The sequence below is a fragment of the Somniosus microcephalus genome, chromosome 11 (genome assembly GCF_052327205.1).
Source record: "Somniosus microcephalus isolate GS21.2 chromosome 11, FLI_Smic_1.0, whole genome shotgun sequence".
Taxonomy (NCBI): domain Eukaryota; kingdom Metazoa; phylum Chordata; class Chondrichthyes; order Squaliformes; family Somniosidae; genus Somniosus; species Somniosus microcephalus.
Genome location: NC_140997.1, coordinates 193,185,342 through 193,203,277, shown reverse-complemented (window position 1 = coordinate 193,203,277; position 17,936 = coordinate 193,185,342). Strand labels below are relative to the sequence as shown.

Here is a 17,936-nt window from a genome sequence, read left to right as displayed (position 1 = left end):
GGGATGTTGGCCTGAGCGAGAACACTGATTTTGGTGCCCCTATCCTGCCAATGGATTTGCAGGATCTTGTGGAGGCAGCGTTGGTGGTACCTCTCCAATGCTTTGAGGTGCCTGCTGTAAATGGTCCATGTCTCTGAGGCGTACAGGAGGGCGGGTATCACTGCTGCCCTGTAGACCATGAGCTTGGTGCCAGGTTTGAGGTCCTGGTCTTCAAACACTCTCTTCCTCAGGTGACCAAAGGCTGCACTGGCACACTGAAGGCGATGTTGGACTTTGTCATTGACGTCTGCGCTTGTTGACAGTAGGCTCCTGAGGTATGGAAAGTGGTCCATTTATAGCAAGCACCTCAAAGGTAATTTTTTAAAAATAGCGTAGTGCATATTTTGCTCCAGAGATGCCAACATTTCAAAAAAACACATGGTGAACATTCTGTCTTGGGTTAATTTTTTTGTGTATGATATATTCAAATGGGGTCAATTTGCACTATTCCAAATCCTATAAAAGACAGATAAATGCTGAAGCTAAACCATCCCTGGCTTTTCTACTGTGTGAGTTTAAAAGTCTAGAAAATACTTTTCGGGTCTGAAAACATTCCAGAATTGATACACAAACATATATATAATTCTGTATTTTAATGTTATAGCGAAGTCTGAGTAACACAGAGGATGAATGCACCCATTTGAAGGAAATGAATGATCGGACACAGGAAGAGCTGAGAGAACTGGCCAATAAGTACAATGGAGCTGTGAATGAAATAAAAGAATTCAATGACAAATTAAAGGTGAGCTTGAATATATTACATTTTAAGCAGTTAATACTTTTAAAACTAGCACTTCTCTCTGGGGGAATTTTTGGATTTCTTACCTTTTTAGGAGGGCGGTGACACAATTGCAGTATCCAACTTTTCTGCTCAGGTAGTCAGGATTTCTGGAGAAGTAGGGTACCCCAGAGGTCACTTGCTGGGTTCTTGCTATTTTGAAGATGTATAATAATTGGCTTAGGCAAGAATATAGTAAGCACAATCTTCAGATTTGTAGATAATGATGTAAGAGGCACAGCAAATAATGTCCCCAGATAAAGGAGGATTTTAATATTTTGGGTTACAGGGCCAGTAACTGGCAGATGCAAATGAGCATGTGAGAATAATTAATGTGTGGGAGCAAAGAATCAATAAAAGGGAGAATGAGTTTAAAATCACAGTTGCATACCATTATGTTCAGGACAAAGATTTGGAGCTTGTGGATGCAAAAAGGCAATCGGAGTAGTGTTTGCTTTAGCAGATGTATAAATTACAAATTAAGAGGTCATGTTTTTCTATATAAGGCACCTCAACAATGATCAGATGTTGCATTTGAAAGGGAACAAAGTTGGGTATCAAGAATCAGAAAAGCTTAAAATTTGTTTTGGGTGAAGGAAGGTGAGAGATGCTTGAAGGTCATCTAATTATAGTTCTCAAGGTTTATGAGGAGAATTGACAAAGTTAATCTAGGCAAGTTTAAAATATTAGGATGTTCAGAGTAAAAGGGAAGTCTGGTAGAACTTTCTTTACCAGAACAGTAAATAGACTTGTGGAATAAGGCCATTAACGAAAATTATTAAAATGGATTCAAGAGAAGGGACTAAAGGGGGCAAGGTACTGACTTGGATAGAGAACTGGTTGGCAGACAGAAAGCAAAGAGTTGGAATAAACGGGTCTTTTTCCGAGTGACAGGCAGTGACTAGTGGGGTACCGCAGGGGATCGGTCCTTGGACCCCAGCTATTCACAATATATATTAATGATCTAGACAAGGGAACTAGATGTAATATCTCCAAATTTGCAGACGACACAAAGCTGGGTGGGTGTGTGTGCTGTGAGGAGGATGCCGAGAAACTCCAGGATGATTTGGACAGGTTGGGTGATTGGGCAGAAGCATGGCAGATGCAATATAACGTGGATAAATGTGAGGTTATCCACTTTGGTAGCAAAAACAGGAAGGCAGATTATTATCTGAATGGCAATAGATTGGGAGAAGGGGAAGTGCAACGAGACCTGGGTGCCCTTGTGCACCAGTCGCTGAAGGTAAGCATGAAGGTGCAGCAGGCGGTTAAGAAGGCAAATGGTATGTTGGCCTTCATAGCGAGAGGGTTTGAGCACAGGAATAAGGATGTCTTGCTGCAGTTGTACAGGGCCTTGGTGAGACCACATCTTGAGTATTGTGTGCAGTTTTGGTCGCCTTATCTGAGGAAGGATGTTCTTGCCATGGAAGGAGTTCAGCGAAGATTCACCAGGCTGATACTTGGGATGGCAGGAATGACGTATGAGGAGAGATTGGATCGATTGGGCTTGTACTCGCTGGAGTTTAGAAGAATGAGCGGGGATCTCATCGAAACTTATAAAATTCTAACAGGACTAGATGCTGGAAGGATGTTCCCGATGGTCGGGGAGTCCAGAACCAGGGGTCACAGTCTAAGGATAAGGGGTAGGCCATTTAGGACAGAAATGAGGAGGAATTTCTTCACCCAGAGAGTGGTGAACCTGTTGAATTCTCTACCACAGAAGGCAGTAGAGGCCAATTCATTAAATATATTCAAGAAGGAGTTGGATATATTTCTCAAGGCTAAAGGGATCAAGGGGTATGGGGAGAAAGCAGGGACCGGGTACTGAATTTGGATGATCAGCCATGATCGCATTGAATGGCCTACTCCTGCTCCTATCTTCTATGTTTCTAGGATATGGAAATCAATCAAAAGTGGATGGCCCTGTTGTGCCAACTGGATTTTTTCCTGTAACATTTTTTTTGTGTTCCTGCTCTTTGCTATTTAAATTCAACACTAGTCCCTTTTGAATCAAAACTTAATTTGCCCATCTAAAAGATTTCACTCTTGTTTTAGTCACTGCTCAAAAGCCTGGGGGTGGAATCCTGTATCATACAGCAAGTGTATGGACAAGATTCATTTCTGCCTAAGGTAGCATATGAACTCCCATTACTTGTGCATATTTCTGTCTCGTTCATTTAAAAAATCTGAAACATAACATCTGTATAATTATGCAATTTCTTGTTTGATACTTGGCAAACTCTGGTAACTTGATTTTTTTTTTAATTGAGAGAGGAAGTCTACATATATCATTTGTTTAAAATATCTAATAATCTGGTATTCTTTGTTTTAAGTGCAAGGTGAAGATTTGTGTACTTTACTGTTCTAAAGAACTGTATCTGTGTTTAAAAAAAACTTTATATCTTCATTATAAGCATATATATTAAGGAAAACAAAAACAAGTTATGTACAGTACTAGATTTCATGAGTGCCCATAGGGTTTCTTGGACATTCTGAGCACTTTTTAAACATTTAAATGAACTCTCAGCAGCTTTTAAGTATTATGGGCACTTGCTTTCACACTTCAAACCTGTTTTATTTGCTAAGAGAGGAGATTGCACAGAGCTCTCTCCTGGACAAGAGCATTGGGGTTCTAACCAGCTGGTATAAACTGGGTACTGCCTGACTCGAACAAACTGCAGCATTAATTGAACAGAAATGGAATAGAAAATGCCATGTTTTACACACAATTAGAACTTCATAAGTTTTTTTGTGACTGAGCCATTATAACTTTAACAGTAGCAAAAACACGTACTTACTAATTTCTCCAGTGATTATTTTTTTTCTTGTGCCAACTTGCTTTGATGTTTCCATCACATGTAGCTAAATTTTGTAGATTTTTTTCCTTTTGTTTAGTATTAACATTTTTAGATTAACTTTTTTTTAATGGTTTATGAAACAGATTTTAGCATATTTGTTAATGTGAAAGAGTGCTGCTTGGAACAGACAATGTTGAATAGCACCACAGAATGTGAAAATTGCTGAGAATTTGAAAACCATTAACCAGGTGACTTAGTTTTTTTTTAGTGATTTAATATGTCAATTTTGTCTGTGAGCAGCAGGCAGAAGGGAGACAAGAGGAGATTCAGCAGAAGGCTCTATCTGAGAAGAAAGAATTACAGCACAGAATAGATGAAATGGAGGAGAAGGAACAGGCACTTCAGGCTAGGATTGAAGCCTTACAGGCTGACAATGACTTCACCAATGAACGGCTTACTGCTTTACAAGGTAAATTGAACTTGCAGAGCCTCATCGATTCTTGCTTAAAGGAAAATTGTGAGCAAAGAACTTAAATTTGATAAAAGCTCTGCCATCCTGAAAGTAAAATTAAAAATCCTCCAATGTTTTGAGCACTAAATGAGTCTTGCTTTTTTGTTAATGGTTAGCCTATAATTTTCTGACTGATAACTAACAATTCAGCTTAGCTTCTTTCTTCTTCTCCTTTTCCTCCTCCTCCTCCCCTTCTTCTCCAACCACCCCCACCTCCAACCCATACACTACGTTCCTCCACCAAACCATCCTTTTGTTCTTCTAGCTTCTTTCTTTTCCTCCTCCACATGCTCTTAAAAACACCTGACCACAACATGCACATCATCAGTTTTCTAAATATGCTGGGAGTAACTTTTTTTTCCTGTTCTCTCCCACTTTCACTTGGAGGCTACTTTAGTGGGAGAATGGGTAGTTTCTGGTCAGGATCCCTGACACAGCAAACCTTCTCGCATCTGCTTCAGACCTACATAGATTGAATTGAACAAAGTAGTTGATAAGATGATATGTTATACGTAAAATACTTCTGTTATTCCTTCCCTTTGCAGGGGGGTGAGGTGGTTCCTCTTTTGGTTGAGCAGTAAAGTCAAACTGCAAAAAAGCTATTGTACACTAATTGTTAATACTGTCAGTAAGCTCAAAATGCATGGAGTATGGTTACTGCTGAAGAGGTGGCAAAATTAGTGATTGCCACCTTAGGGCACCAAAGTGTAAAGGATATTTTTTATATATCCTTCAACAATGGATTCTTTATTCCGCAATAGTTCCATTACTTGTGTTCTCAGTTATTGCTAATATTGCACCAGATGTGGAAGATTTGTAGAATTGTTCAAACTTTGTTTTGTTTCCCTTTTTCAAGTGTTTAAACTTCAATGCATCTTTTCACCTCTGAACTTATAACTGAAAAGAACTCTAAATACTGCTCTTTTTTAAATACAGTACGGTTAGAACAACTTCAGGAGAAAAATATCAAGGAGCACAACAGTATAGGTGAGTTTAGTAGAAATGATTGAAATATGTCTATACTATAAATTGAAATACATCTGTACTATAAATTTTAATATTGCAAGATGCAGTACTTAAGAAAAGGTAATTGAATTTGTTTCCAGGTTTTCAAGCTAATATCAGAATTTTGGGCCATAATCTAGATCATTTTAATGCATTTGAATATATTTGATGTCATGTCTTTTTAGTTTTAACCACCAAGAAAATTGGTTCTGTAAGGGTTAGATTTATGGGATCACTTGCTACATGATTATCCAGATGAAATTTCCCTGCCGTTTCCAAAGATGATATCCAGTTTGTATGTTCATACTTGGACAAACTTGATCATTTATACAAGACTATCCACTCTTAAGGCTGCATCTAACAAAGCAGTTGCAAATTATTTTGATTTAATGGGCAGGATTTTCATTGGGCCATGGAGGCGGGATTGGAGGCATGTGGGGGGTTAAAAATCCCAAAATCGGGGGGGCACAAACCCATCCCACCCCCAACCCGCCTCCATGCCAGTTTCAAAGGAGGCAGATACCCGACGTGCTGGGACCCGCCTCCCCGAGGCAAGAAGGGGATTAGTGCCAATTAACTGCCTGTTAACAGGCAGTTTTTAGCCTAATCCCTATTTTCATTGGTGAAGTGTGGGATTCCCGACGGCTCCAAACCATGCCAAGTTAGCGAGGCGGGCCGTCGGGATGAAGGGCTTGGAGGGGTCGAGATGTCCGGTGTTCAGGTGAGTGATGGGTGCATGAGTGTAGAGGTAAGTGTGTTTGGTGTGTTTAAAGAAGTTTTACTTACCTTTACAGCCTTCCTTCCTTCAGGTCTCGGGAGTCCCTCATCTCACCGGCACAGAAAGCAGAATGGCCGCGATCTGTCAAAAATTGCAGCATTCAGCTTTCTGTTCCGGAGAGATCTCTAAATCATCCTGAGAGGAAGGAATTAACTTGGAGTACAGATTGTCAGTGTTTGACAGCTTCAAACAGCTGTGAAACGCTGATATTTCATGTCAAAAGGTCTTGACAGATGAAATATCAATCTGTGATGTCACCTGTTGCCAGGTGGCCCTTAATTGGCCTGCTGAGCCCGCTGGGCGGGCTCAACAAGGTCAATCAAGTCAAAATCGCGTGGGTTGGCTACAACTCGATGGAGGCGGGACTACAACCCCGAAAGTTGTAGTCCCGCCTCCTACCGGCCTCCTCAATGAAAATCTAGCCCAATGTCTCTGTTCTCTGAAAAATTCCTCCCACTCAGCCTCCTTAAATACCTACCACTGCTGAAGTTAAATTTATAGCCCATTGGGCTGAGATTGGCCAATTCAGCACAATGATTGCAACTTTCCTGGTCTATGGCTCAGTCATCATTGCCTTAACTAGCTGAATCAACAGAGGAGAGGAATTGGAGGAGGATGGCATCATCAACTATGTCAAAGGCTGCAGACAAGTCAAGAAAGATGAGGAGGGAGAGTGTACCATAGGCACAGCCACATAGAATGTCATTTGTGACTTTGATAAGAGCCATTTCATTTCTTTTGAAAGGGGCTGAATCCTATTTGGAGAGGTTCAAACATGCATTTGATGGAATGATGAGCACCGATTTGGGAGATGCCATCACATTCAAGTACTTTGGAGAGGAAAGGGAGGTTGGAGATATAGATGGAGACAACATCCATAGAAACCCACCCCCCATCCAGCTCATTAGTGACCTCCTCAAAACATTCAACTAGATCAGCTCATACCTGTTCAAATGCTTAGTCGCTCTGTCCCTGATGATAGATTCCAGTAACTTGCCCACAACTGGCGTTAAACTGTGACAGGTCTGTAGTTACCTGGTTTCTCCGTGTCTTAAATAATGGAGTGAAATTTGCAATTTTCTAATCCAAAGGCACAATTCCTGAATCTAGAGAGCTTTGGAAAATTATGACAACCCATCTGCAATTTTCCTGATGGTTTCCATACCAGGATTAAAAGAAACAATCAGGTCCTGGCGATTTGTCTACCTTATGTCCCATTATTTTCATCATGACTTTTTTTTTTACTTATTAAATTCACTAAGTTCCTCCCCTTGACTGATTTTTAGGTTCCCTTGTACTGCTGGTATTTTATCCTTTTCCTCTCCTGTGAAAACAGATACAAAGTATTCATTTAACAATTCTGCCATTTCCATATTTTTGGTTATAGTCTCACCTGCATTTGTCTTTAATGTGCCCACATTCCTCATTACCGCCCTCGTAATATTTATTTAAAAAAAACTTTTACTGTTAGTTTTGATATCTCTTGCAATTTTTTGTTCATGCTCTATTTTTGCACCTCTTATTAAATTTTTTTGTATCCTTTTGTTGTTTTTATAGCTATTCCTGTCTGCTGAATTTTCACTTTTCCTTTTCTTTTAGCTTAATACTGTGTCTCACCTTGTTTGTTGACCCCAGTTGCTTAACTTCGCCAGTGGAGCGTTTGCCTTTTTAGGGGTATCGTACCAAATAGTTCTTCAAATGCTTCCCACTGTTTGTCGGTAGGTTTACCCATTAACAGCTCAACCCAGTTTACTGTGGTCAATTTATTTCTCATCCCTTTGAAGTTTGCCTCACTGAAATTTAAAAACATGGTTTGTGACTCTTGCTTCTCCCTCTCAAACCTAATATCAAATTCAGTCATGTTATGGACACTATTCGCAAGTCAGATTGTTAACTAATTCTGGTTTTTTACTCATCACTAAATCGAGTATGGCCTTATCCCTTGTCAGTTCCAAAACAGTGTTCCAAAAACTGTCCTGAATACATTCCATTGTCTTCACCACTTGAACTATTCTGCTCCTCCCAGTCCATGTGAAAATTAAAATCTCCACATTTGTTTCTGCTACATTATTTCCCTGATTTCCATATTTATACATTTTCCTCACGACATCATTACTGTCAGGAGACCTGTGGACAACTGTCGCCAGAGTCTTGCATCCTTTACTGTTCTTTAGTTCTACCCATGTCCTTTATTTCCACTGCTGTGATTCACAAGTCAGATTGTTAACTAATTCTGGTTTGGTACTCATCATGTTGGATGTATTAGATTTAGGCTATTGACACAAAGTAAATTCATAGTCTGTCATTTGTCACTTGGGAAGTAATACCTGTACAAAACTTGTGTAAGATGGGCATTATTGACCTATTTCAGGGAAGTTATGATGTATTGATGCAGTTTTGTTCAGCTGCAAAATACATGTCCAACATCTGCTTCTGATTTGTAAATAGTTACTGAGGATAAAATAGAACATTTTATTCTACAAGTACAGCTACTTCATTTCCCAATTTCTAGCTATGTTTAATTGCACATTTTTGCTTGCCTGCCAGCAGAGGGTGCTGTGGCCCACTGGACTGCTGTCATAATTTAGGTGTTATTTCTGTAACTGAGAAGCAGTTACTCTTGGAACAGTAGTTTTTAAGTTATCATGTAAAGCTAAGTAGAGGGACTGAAGGTACTTTAGAAAATGAAGAATTTGCTCATGTATTTGTAATCTTTACCTCTTTAAAAAGAAGTTCAATTTGAGATCAAATTCTTGTAACTTATTTTGTTCAGTGTTTACAGGTGACTTGTGCAGCAGAGTTTGCTTATTAGCAGTCCAATTGATATGTGAAGTGGTGACCGATCGCTTGCCCTTGTTCTGTGTGATGTTCTCTCCCTTCTGCCCTTGCCCCCTTTTTCCAACTCCCACCTTTACCCTTTCACACTTGTTCTTTCTCTGTCTTTTATTTTGCCTCCTGCTCTTATTTATTTGTCTCTTTGCCACACCCTATCTCTCTGCTCAGCTTCTCTTTGCTTGCCCTCCTCTCTCTGTCTTACTGCTCTCTCACTGCTCACTCTCTCTCTCTCTCTCTCTCTCTCTCAGAAACTCACTCTCGCGCACTCTTTCCTCTCATTCGCTCTCTCCCCATCCCCATACTCTCTCAATCGGTGAGAATCACTGGATAATGATCAGAACATAGAACACTGGTTCTAATCTTAACTTAGTTACCCCAAACCAAGCCAGAGCACTGAAGTTATGACCCCTTGAGCTTATTCTGCACAAACCAGGGATTAAACTTGAGTTCTTCCTGGTCTGTATGGCTATCTTGACTCAACAATACACAAAAATAACTAGAAAAAAAACAAGTGCCTCATATTATTTAGTGATTGCTGATGAAATTTTGATTTTAATACTTTAGTGTTGTAAAAGTTTTATGCATGGGGGAGACTTGTTCATTAAATCATGTTTAGTTCATAAAATGGATGCCTGGTTCGGGTATAAATTGTGATGAATTGAAGTCTTTTGTGACACTGTTACCCCTCCCCCAAGCCCTGAATTGGTCCAGACCTTCCTCAGTCTGTGTCTGACACCCGGACCAATTTAAAATCTTGAAGCAAGTGCAGCATGTGAACTCCACAGTGGAATCATCCACACCTTTTTTAAGAGGAAATAATTGCCCACAAGTATTCTTGCTTTTATACTCCCAGCACACTTGTTTTACTGCAACAGTTTTCGCTCCCAACTACTTTTGTCACTGGGGTTATTTTGAGGTACTGGTATCTGTTGGTGTGAGTTTTTAGGAGAGAGTTTAGCAGAGAGTTGGAATTTTTTCAAGCATGACTGTTTAGAACTTTTTTTAAATGTTATGCTGGTGATTTTTTTTGTATGTTTATTTAGGCTTAATTCCTAGACAATGAATCACACTACTGTATCATTGGGCTCGTTCTGTTCATACACATATATGTTTAAATGTTGTACTCCGCTTTAGCACTGTGTGGGAGATTGCTCTAAAATATGTAGGAGAGAATGAAGTGATTTTGAAAATGTCATGGATATCAGCCCTGTTTGTTCACAGCATTTTTACAGTCTGAATCTTCAGTGATCTTTCTTCCTTCCAGTGAATCAGTGCTTATTGCAACATACAATAGCAAAATACTGTGGATGCTGGAAATCTGAAATAACAACAGAAAATGCTGGAAACACTCAGCAGGCCAGGCAGCATCCATGGAGAGAGAAACAGCGTTAACATTTCAGTTCTGACGAAGGGTCACAGACCTGAAACGTTAACTCTGTTTCTCTCTCCACGGATGCTGCCTGGCCTGCTGAGTGTTTCCAGCATTTTCTGTTATTTCTTCTTGCAACATAATTGTTTTCAACAATTTCATAGGTCAGCAAGTCATGGAGACTGCATTTTCTGCAGTGGCTTTAGAATGTATCAACTTTCTCTCATTTTGTTGCCTCTTTTGATCCTGAATAAACTAGCCTTCACCCCACTGCAACTGTGTCACTTTGAAACCGATGAAAAGTTCTAGTCCAATTGAGCTGCTTTAAGTTCAAAAACAAAACTACAAATGGAGCTACTTGGTCATTATCCTGGAAGAAAATCAATCATTTGTAATGAGCCATTCTTTCCAACTTAGTTCCACTAGTTCGTGTAAATGCGCATTCCAGTCTATTCAGTCTGTGCCCCACATTAAAAAAAAAAAATTCTCCAGATGTGGGTGTCATTGGCAAGGCCAGCATTTATTTCTCATCCCGAGTTACCTTGATACAACTTGCTAGGCCATGTCAGAGGACGGTTAAGAGTCAAATCACATTGGTGTGGACTGGAGTCACATATAGGCAAGGCAGGTTTCCTTCCCGAAAGGACATTAGTGAACTAGTTGGGTTTTTACGACAAACCAACAGCTTCATGGTCATTTTTACCGATGCCAGCTTTTTAAAAAATTAATTCAAATTCTCTAATTGTCATGGTGGCATTTGAACTCGTGTTGTCTGGATTATTAGTCCATGCCTCTGGGTTACCAGTCCAGTAACATAACCTTGATGCCAAATAATACAAGCACAATATAACCGACTGTGTGCATAACTCATCTTGTAACCCGAATCAAACTCTTCAAGGTGTAGGGATCAACGTTGATTCAATCCAGCTGACTCAGTCTTGCAGCACTTTTCCATTTCTGTCTGTTACTTTCCAATATGCTGTATCACTGTGTCATGCCTGCACTTATGTTGATGTAAACATCAGCACTGGGCAGAATTTATATTGTAAACAGTCTCCAGAAATAACTTCTTGAGAAGGCCAGTTCTGACAGTTTCTCTTATTCCTGGTCAGCCGAATTCTTCCATTTTTTTTCTCTGCCTATTAGTGGATTTTAAACAGTTTGGGAGTTGTACTGTGAGTAGCTCAGTATTTCTAGTAAATAACAAGTGTGTTTCAGTCAGCTTGAGAAAGATGTGATATTGATAACAGAAGTGGTGAAAAATTATATAAACATTTTAGCCATTATTTCATGGGCACATTGAGCAAGGCAGGGACTGAAAATTGTGGTAAACTGATTTTGAAATGGAAAGAATGAATGCAAATACGGTGATGCAGGTGATGGTTTGTTCTGGGCATTATTGTCATGTCTAAAATCTTTGTACTTTAGCTAATGTTTAATGACAAAGATTGTGACTCTCCTTTTGAAAGTAAGCCTTTTGTTTTGCATGTGTGATATATTGAAATACCGTTAAATGTGGCATTCACTTAGTTATTTAAATGAAAGTTTGTTTCATGCTGTCGATACTGTTAAACAACCAATCACTATTGGAACTAAAGTGAATTTTTTGTTTTGGTAACAATAGGAATCCAAGTTGATGACTTGTTACCTAAAATTAATGGAAGCACAGATAAAGGTAGTGTACTGATGCAACTTTTCAGAAACTATTAATATAAACTGACAAACTTTGATTATAAATTCTGTGCAGTGTATCTGGCTATAGATATGAGTGAAATTTAATTTTGAAAATGTATTCAATTTTTTGCCCACATTGAGGAGAGGAACAATAGTGCTGGGGAGTGGAACACTTTCCAATTTCAGGAATCCATAGTCTGCTTCAAGCACAAGTCAGGTATACAATGACCAGTTGCAGAATAAGACTGCCCACCAATGTGCTTTATCCCAAATCTCTGAAGAATACCCCCTACGACACCAGCCATTTTCAACAGTAGCCTTGTGGTCTTTCAATAGGCAAATGCCAAATTGCGAGTAGATTGAGATTTTCACACTGATTTTGCATAGGTCCCTTGCAGCCTTCAGAAAAAGGCACCTTCCTCCCAGTATAGCCAAGATTTAAGTTCAGGTCTGATGTTTTAGAAATACAAGACAACAAAGATGGAATCATTTTTATTACTCAGACATGTGTTCTTATGGGCATGAAGCAATTCATTTGGATGATATTAATGGGTAAACATAGTTGGAAGAACCTTTTTCAAGTAATCTAAGAATTAAAGCTCTGCTATTGTGCAATCACTTATTTTTAGTGTCTCTACTGACCATGGAAAATATTTGAAGTACGGGGGGGTGAGAGGAGAGAGGAGAAGGCAGAGTTAAGAGAAGGAATGGGGTTTAAAATCAAAATGAATGTTTTCTATAAGTAAATATATTTATGCAAGATACAGAATGCTTATTCTCTAGCTCTCATTTTGCTTTGTCAATTGTAGATCAAATGTGCAGAATTTAGTGCGCAAATTAACTTAACATGAACAGAAGTGCTGTTACGTCCCAGTTTTCTGAATTTCTTTTCACATTGTCAAAATAAAATATCCATCTACATTATTGACTCTGGATTGCATTTTGAAGCTAGTCATTCAAGTGTTCCAAGCAGGAAATTGTTTCTAAAACAAATACTTAATTGAAGATTCTTTCTTTCTAATAGAACACTTTCTGTTAAAGAGTGGAGGGGACTGCTCTGAGCTATTCCAACAGTTCATTGAGTGCAAGAGTGAGTACACTGTATGATTTACACTGTCTAAATGACGCATAGGTACTGAAAAAAAACTGACATAACAGCATTAAGAAAAGGGTCATATATCCTAGTTTTAGCTACAGATCAAGATATTAGAATAAGCCTATAATAACCTCAAGTACGATTTGAAATTGAAAGGTTAATTACTTTAAATAGCTAATTTTAAGTAGGATAGTTGTGCTTCCTGTTCTTATTTTGTTTGTCCTTTTCAAAGTATAGCAGCTTGAAGGTAAGCGTACTATTTCCATGAATTTAGTATTGTAAAGAACAAAGAGAGAACTTGGTGGATTTAACAGTGAAGCTGCTGGTTTCAGCCATAACACTGGATTGTATTTTCTAATTCTATTAGATAACACCTGTATTTGAAATTTTATTGATTGTGTTGTAGTGGAATTCATTTTTCTTGTGGCATTGCTTTCTCTATGTTCTGTTAATTTTTAAATGTAGCTTGATTTGAATTTTCAGTGCTTTGTCAAATTGTGCTTTTTTGTTTTAAACTAGTAATAGTTGTGGCTACAATGTTGATGCGCCATCAATTACTCAAAAGACTGAGGTTAAGCGAGTAACAACCAGGCTTTTATTAACTAAAGAATGAAGGTCTAGTCTCGAGTGGTCGACCCGTCCAGAATACTAAGGGACTGGGAGGTAGTCACTTATATACCTGGAATAGTGGGAGGAGTCAGCCGAGGCATGTCCAGACCTGTACCTAGTGGAATACACATACACGTACAGACAGGTATAACAGTGGTTTACCACATTCACCCCTTGTTTAAAAATGAGTCCGGCGGGGTGAAGTGTATTTAAAAGTTCGTGTATTGGAGTCTCTCCAGAGGTCTTGTCTGCCACTGTGATCGACGTGGCGACGGCAGGGGTGGTGGAGCTTCCGGCGTCGCGTCCCGTGTAGGCTGGGGCACTGGAGTGTAGTCCTCGTGGGTGACGGTCCAAGGCGAGCCGGCTGCTGGGGTTGGATATCGGGTCGTGGGGGGGGGGTGGTAATGGGTAGTGGGTTACAGCAGTCCCTGAGGGTGTCGTGGGGGGGGGGTGGTAATGGGTAGTGGGTTACAGCGGTCCCCGAGGGTGCGAGGTCTCGTATGGAGACTGTGTCCTCCCGCCCGTCCGGGTACGCAATGTAAGCGTACTGGGGGTTGGCGTGGAGGAGGTCGACCCTCTCGACCAGGGGGTCCGTTTTATTGGTCCTCACGTGTCTTCTCAGTAGTACCGGCCCTGGGGACGTCAGCCATGGCGGTAACGCTGTCCCCGATGTGGACTTCCTTGGGAAGACAAACATTTTCTCGTGAGGGGTGGCATTGGTGGCAGTGCAGAGCAGTGACCGAATCGAGTGGAGCGCATCGGGGAGCACCTCCTGCCAGCGGGAGGTCGGAAGGCCCCTAGACTTTAAGGCTAGTAGGGCGGCCTTCCAAACTGTTGCATTCTCTCTTTCCACCTGTCCGTTCCCCCGGGGGTTGTAACTGGTGGTCCTGCTTGTGGCTATACCCCTAGCGAGCAGGTACTGGCGGAGTTCGTCGCTCATAAACGATGAGCCCCGGTCGCTATGGATATAGCTGGGGAAACCGAACAGGGTGAAGAGGCTGTTCAGACATTTAATGACCGTGGCACTGATCATGTCTGGGCAGGGGATAGCGAACGGGAAACGGGAGTACTCGTCAATGATGTTGAGGAAGTACACATTGTGGTCGGAGGAGGGGAGAGGCCCTTTAAAATCGACGCTCAGGCGTTCGAAAGGGCGAGTGGCTTTTATCAGGTGGGCTCTGTCTGGCCTATAAAAGTGCGGTTTGCACTCAGCGCAGACTTGGCAGTTCTTGGTCATGGTCCTGACCTCCTCAATGGAGTAAGGCAGGTTGCGGGCCTTGATGAAGTGGAAGAACCTGGTGACCCCCGGGTGGCAGAGGTCATTGTGGAGGGCCCTCGGCCTATCGATCTGCGCGCTGGCGCAGGTGCCACGCGATAGGGCATCTGGGGGTTCATTGAGCTTCCCAGGCCGGTACAAGATCTCGTAATTGTAGGTGGAAAGTTCGATTCTCCACCTCAAGATCTTGTCATTTTTGATTTTGCCCCTCTGCTTGTTGTTGAACATAAAAGCAACTGAACGCTGGTCAGTGAGCAGGGTAAATCGTTTTCCGGCCAGGTAGTGCCTCCAATGACGCACAGCCTCCACAATAGCCTGGGCCTCCTTCTCGACCGCGGAGTGTCTGGTCTCCGGGCCCTGGAGGGTTCGTGAGAAGAATGCCACAGGTCTCCCTGCCTGATTAAGGGTGGCGGCCAGAGCGAAGTCGGACGCGTCGCTTTCCACCTGGAAGGGGATGGATTCGTCCACTGCGTGCATGGTGGCTTTGGCAATGTCCTCCTTGATACGGTGGAAGGCCGAGCAGGCCTCTGCCATCAGCGGAAAAGAGGTGGATTTGATCAGCGGACGGGCTTTGTCTGCATAGTAGAGGACCCACTGGGCGTAGTAGGAAAAAAAACCTAGGCACCTCTTCAGAGCTTTTAGGCAGTGGGGCAGTGGGAGTTCCATAAGGGGACGCATCCGGTCCGGGTCGGGACCGATGACCCCGTGTTCCACAACACAGCCAAGGATGGCGAGGCGGTCTGTGCGGAATATGTACTTCTCCTTGTTATATGTCAGGTTCAGGAGTTGGGCGGTGCGGAGGAATTTCTCGAGGTTTGCGTCATGGTCCTGCAAGTCATGGCCGCAGATGGTCACATTGTCTAGGTAAGGGAAAGTGGCCTGCAGCGCGTTTTGATCGACCATCCGGTCCATCTCCCTTTGGAAGACGGAGACCCCGTTGGTAACGCCGAAGGGAACCCTAAGGAAGTGATAGAGGCGGCCGTTTGCCTCAAAAGCAGTATACTGGCGGTCTTCGGGGCGGATGGGGAGCTGGTGGTACGCTGATTTCAGGTCAATGGTCGAAAAGACGCGGTACTGCGCGATCTGGTTGACCATGTCAGCTATGCGGGGGAGTGGGTAGGCGTCCAGCAGGGTGTAGCGGTTTATTGTTTGGCTGTAGTCGATGACCAGGCGTTGTTTCTCGCCGGTCTTAACGACCACAACCTGGGCTCGCCAAGGGCTGGAGCTGCCCTCAATAATCCCCTCCTTCAGGAGCCGCTCCACTTCGGTTTTGATGAAAACCCTGTCCCCGGCACTGTATCGCCTGCTCTTTGTGGCGATGGGCTTACAGTCGGGGGTGAGGTTAGCAAACAGTGGGGGGGGTGGGACTCTGAGTGTGGAGAGGTTGCATCTGGTGCGCGGCGGGCAATTTGGAGGCTGCTGGCTGCGGACTGTGAGTGGGGGGAGGGGGCCACCGTATGCCATCGTAACGCTTTTGAGGTGGCACTGGAAATCCAACCCCAGTAGAACGGCAGCGCAAAGTTGGGGCAGGACCAGGAGTTTAAAATTATTGAACACAGTCCCGTCTACTACTAGTGTCACCACGCAGTAGCCGCCAATGTCCGCTGACTGGGACTCGGCGGCCATAGAAATCCGCTGGTGCGCAGGCAGGACTGGGAGAGAGCAACGCCGCACCGTGTCGGGGTGGATGAAGCTCTCTGTGCTCCCGGAGTCAAAAAGGCAGTTTATTGCATGGCAGTTTACCTTAACGTCCATTTTGGACCAAGCTAGTTGGTGCGGTCTCGTTTGGTCCAGCGTAACAGAGGCCAGCGTAGGGGTCGGTGTGTCGCTGCGGGTATCAGATTGGGGGGGGGGGGGTTGGCGGCCTGCTGCGTCCCGGCTGGTGTCCAAGATGGCGGCGTCCATGGTTCCCATGTGGCTGGAGTCGTCCAAGATGGCTGCTGCTGCGGTGGTTCACACATGGCTGGGGAGGCCCAAGATGGCGGCCCACACGCGGCGCTGTCGGGGGCCCGAGATGGCGGCTCGCACGGCCCACACGCGGCGCTGCTGGCGTTCAGGGCGGCTTTGGCCTTGCAGACGCTAGCGTAGTGTCCCTTTTTCCCGCAGCCCGAGCAGGTCGCATTCTTCGCCGGGCAGCGCGCTCTGGGGTGTTTGGCCTGGCCACAGAAGTAGCATTTCTGGCCTTGGGATACTGCTGTCTGGCTTTGGGACACTGCTGCGGGGGTTGGGCCGTTGTTGGGCTGTGGCTGGGGTGGCACGGTGCTATGGGGCTGTCCTACCGTGTCCCAGGTTGTCATTCCCCGCGGCGTCCACGGTGCAGAGGAGTAGGCATCCATGCCCCGGTAGGCTGCGTCCAGCGTTAGTGCGATTTCTGAGGCTTTGTCGAGGGCGAGGTCACTCTGCTCCAGCAGTCGCTGTCAGGTGTAGTTGGACCTGTGGCCCGCTACGAAGGCATCCCGGATCAGTTCCTCCGTGTACTTAGTGGACGTTACCGCCTTACACCCACAGGCCCGGCCAAGCACGGACAGTGCTTGGAGGTATTCCTCAGTCGATTCCCCAGGTTGTTGCTTGCGACTCCCCAGGAGGTGCCTGGCGTAAACTTCATTCACAGGGCGCATGTACTGGGTCTTGAGGAGCTGGAGGGCGGCTGTGTACGAGGTCGCGTCCCGGATGACTGAGTACACTCGGTGGTTCACCTTGGAGATCAGGACAGACAGTTTGTTCGCATCCGTTACGACCGCAGTGGAGGCCGTCAGGAATGCCTCGAAGCACATGAGCCAGTGAGCAAACTTAGTGGAGGCGTCCGCTTCCCGACTGTCCAGGTCCAGGCATGCTGGTGTGAGGATCTTCTCCATTATAAAAAATTTAGTTAATAAAATTGATGCGCCATCAATTACTCAAAAGACTGAGGTTAAGCGAGTAACAACCAGGCTTTTATTAACTAAAGAATGAAGGTCTAGTCTCGAGTGGTCGACCCGTCCAGAATACTAAGGGACTGGGAGGTAGTCACTTATATACCTGGAATAGTGGGAGGAGTCAGCCGAGGCATGTCCAGACCTGTACCTAGTGGAATACACATACACATACAGACAGGTATAACAGTGGTTTACCACAAATGTCAAATGGCTTATGCATCAGTGACCACCATAATAATTCATCAATGGAGCC

The 17,936-nt window shown here is 43.4% G+C and overlaps 1 protein-coding gene across 17 annotated transcripts in view; it reads left to right on the top strand.

Annotated features, from left to right (window-relative positions):
* The window catches only part of slmapa (sarcolemma associated protein a), a 222,540-nt gene that overhangs the window by 98,192 nt on the left and 106,412 nt on the right, over nucleotides 1–17,936 (top strand). For 14 of the 17 annotated variants that reach the window (XM_086001576.1, XM_086001573.1, XM_086001588.1 and 11 more), the window contains exons 9-13: nucleotides 644–781; nucleotides 3,916–4,084; nucleotides 5,063–5,113; nucleotides 11,738–11,788; nucleotides 12,812–12,877. In XM_086001576.1, the coding sequence (XP_085857702.1) occupies nucleotides 644–781; nucleotides 3,916–4,084; nucleotides 5,063–5,113; nucleotides 11,738–11,788; nucleotides 12,812–12,877 (475 nt within the window). The remainder of the gene's footprint in view (nucleotides 1–643; nucleotides 782–3,915; nucleotides 4,085–5,062; nucleotides 5,114–11,737; nucleotides 11,789–12,811; nucleotides 12,878–17,936) is intronic. The other 3 variants (XM_086001584.1, XM_086001586.1, XM_086001587.1) reach the window with 1 other exon arrangement.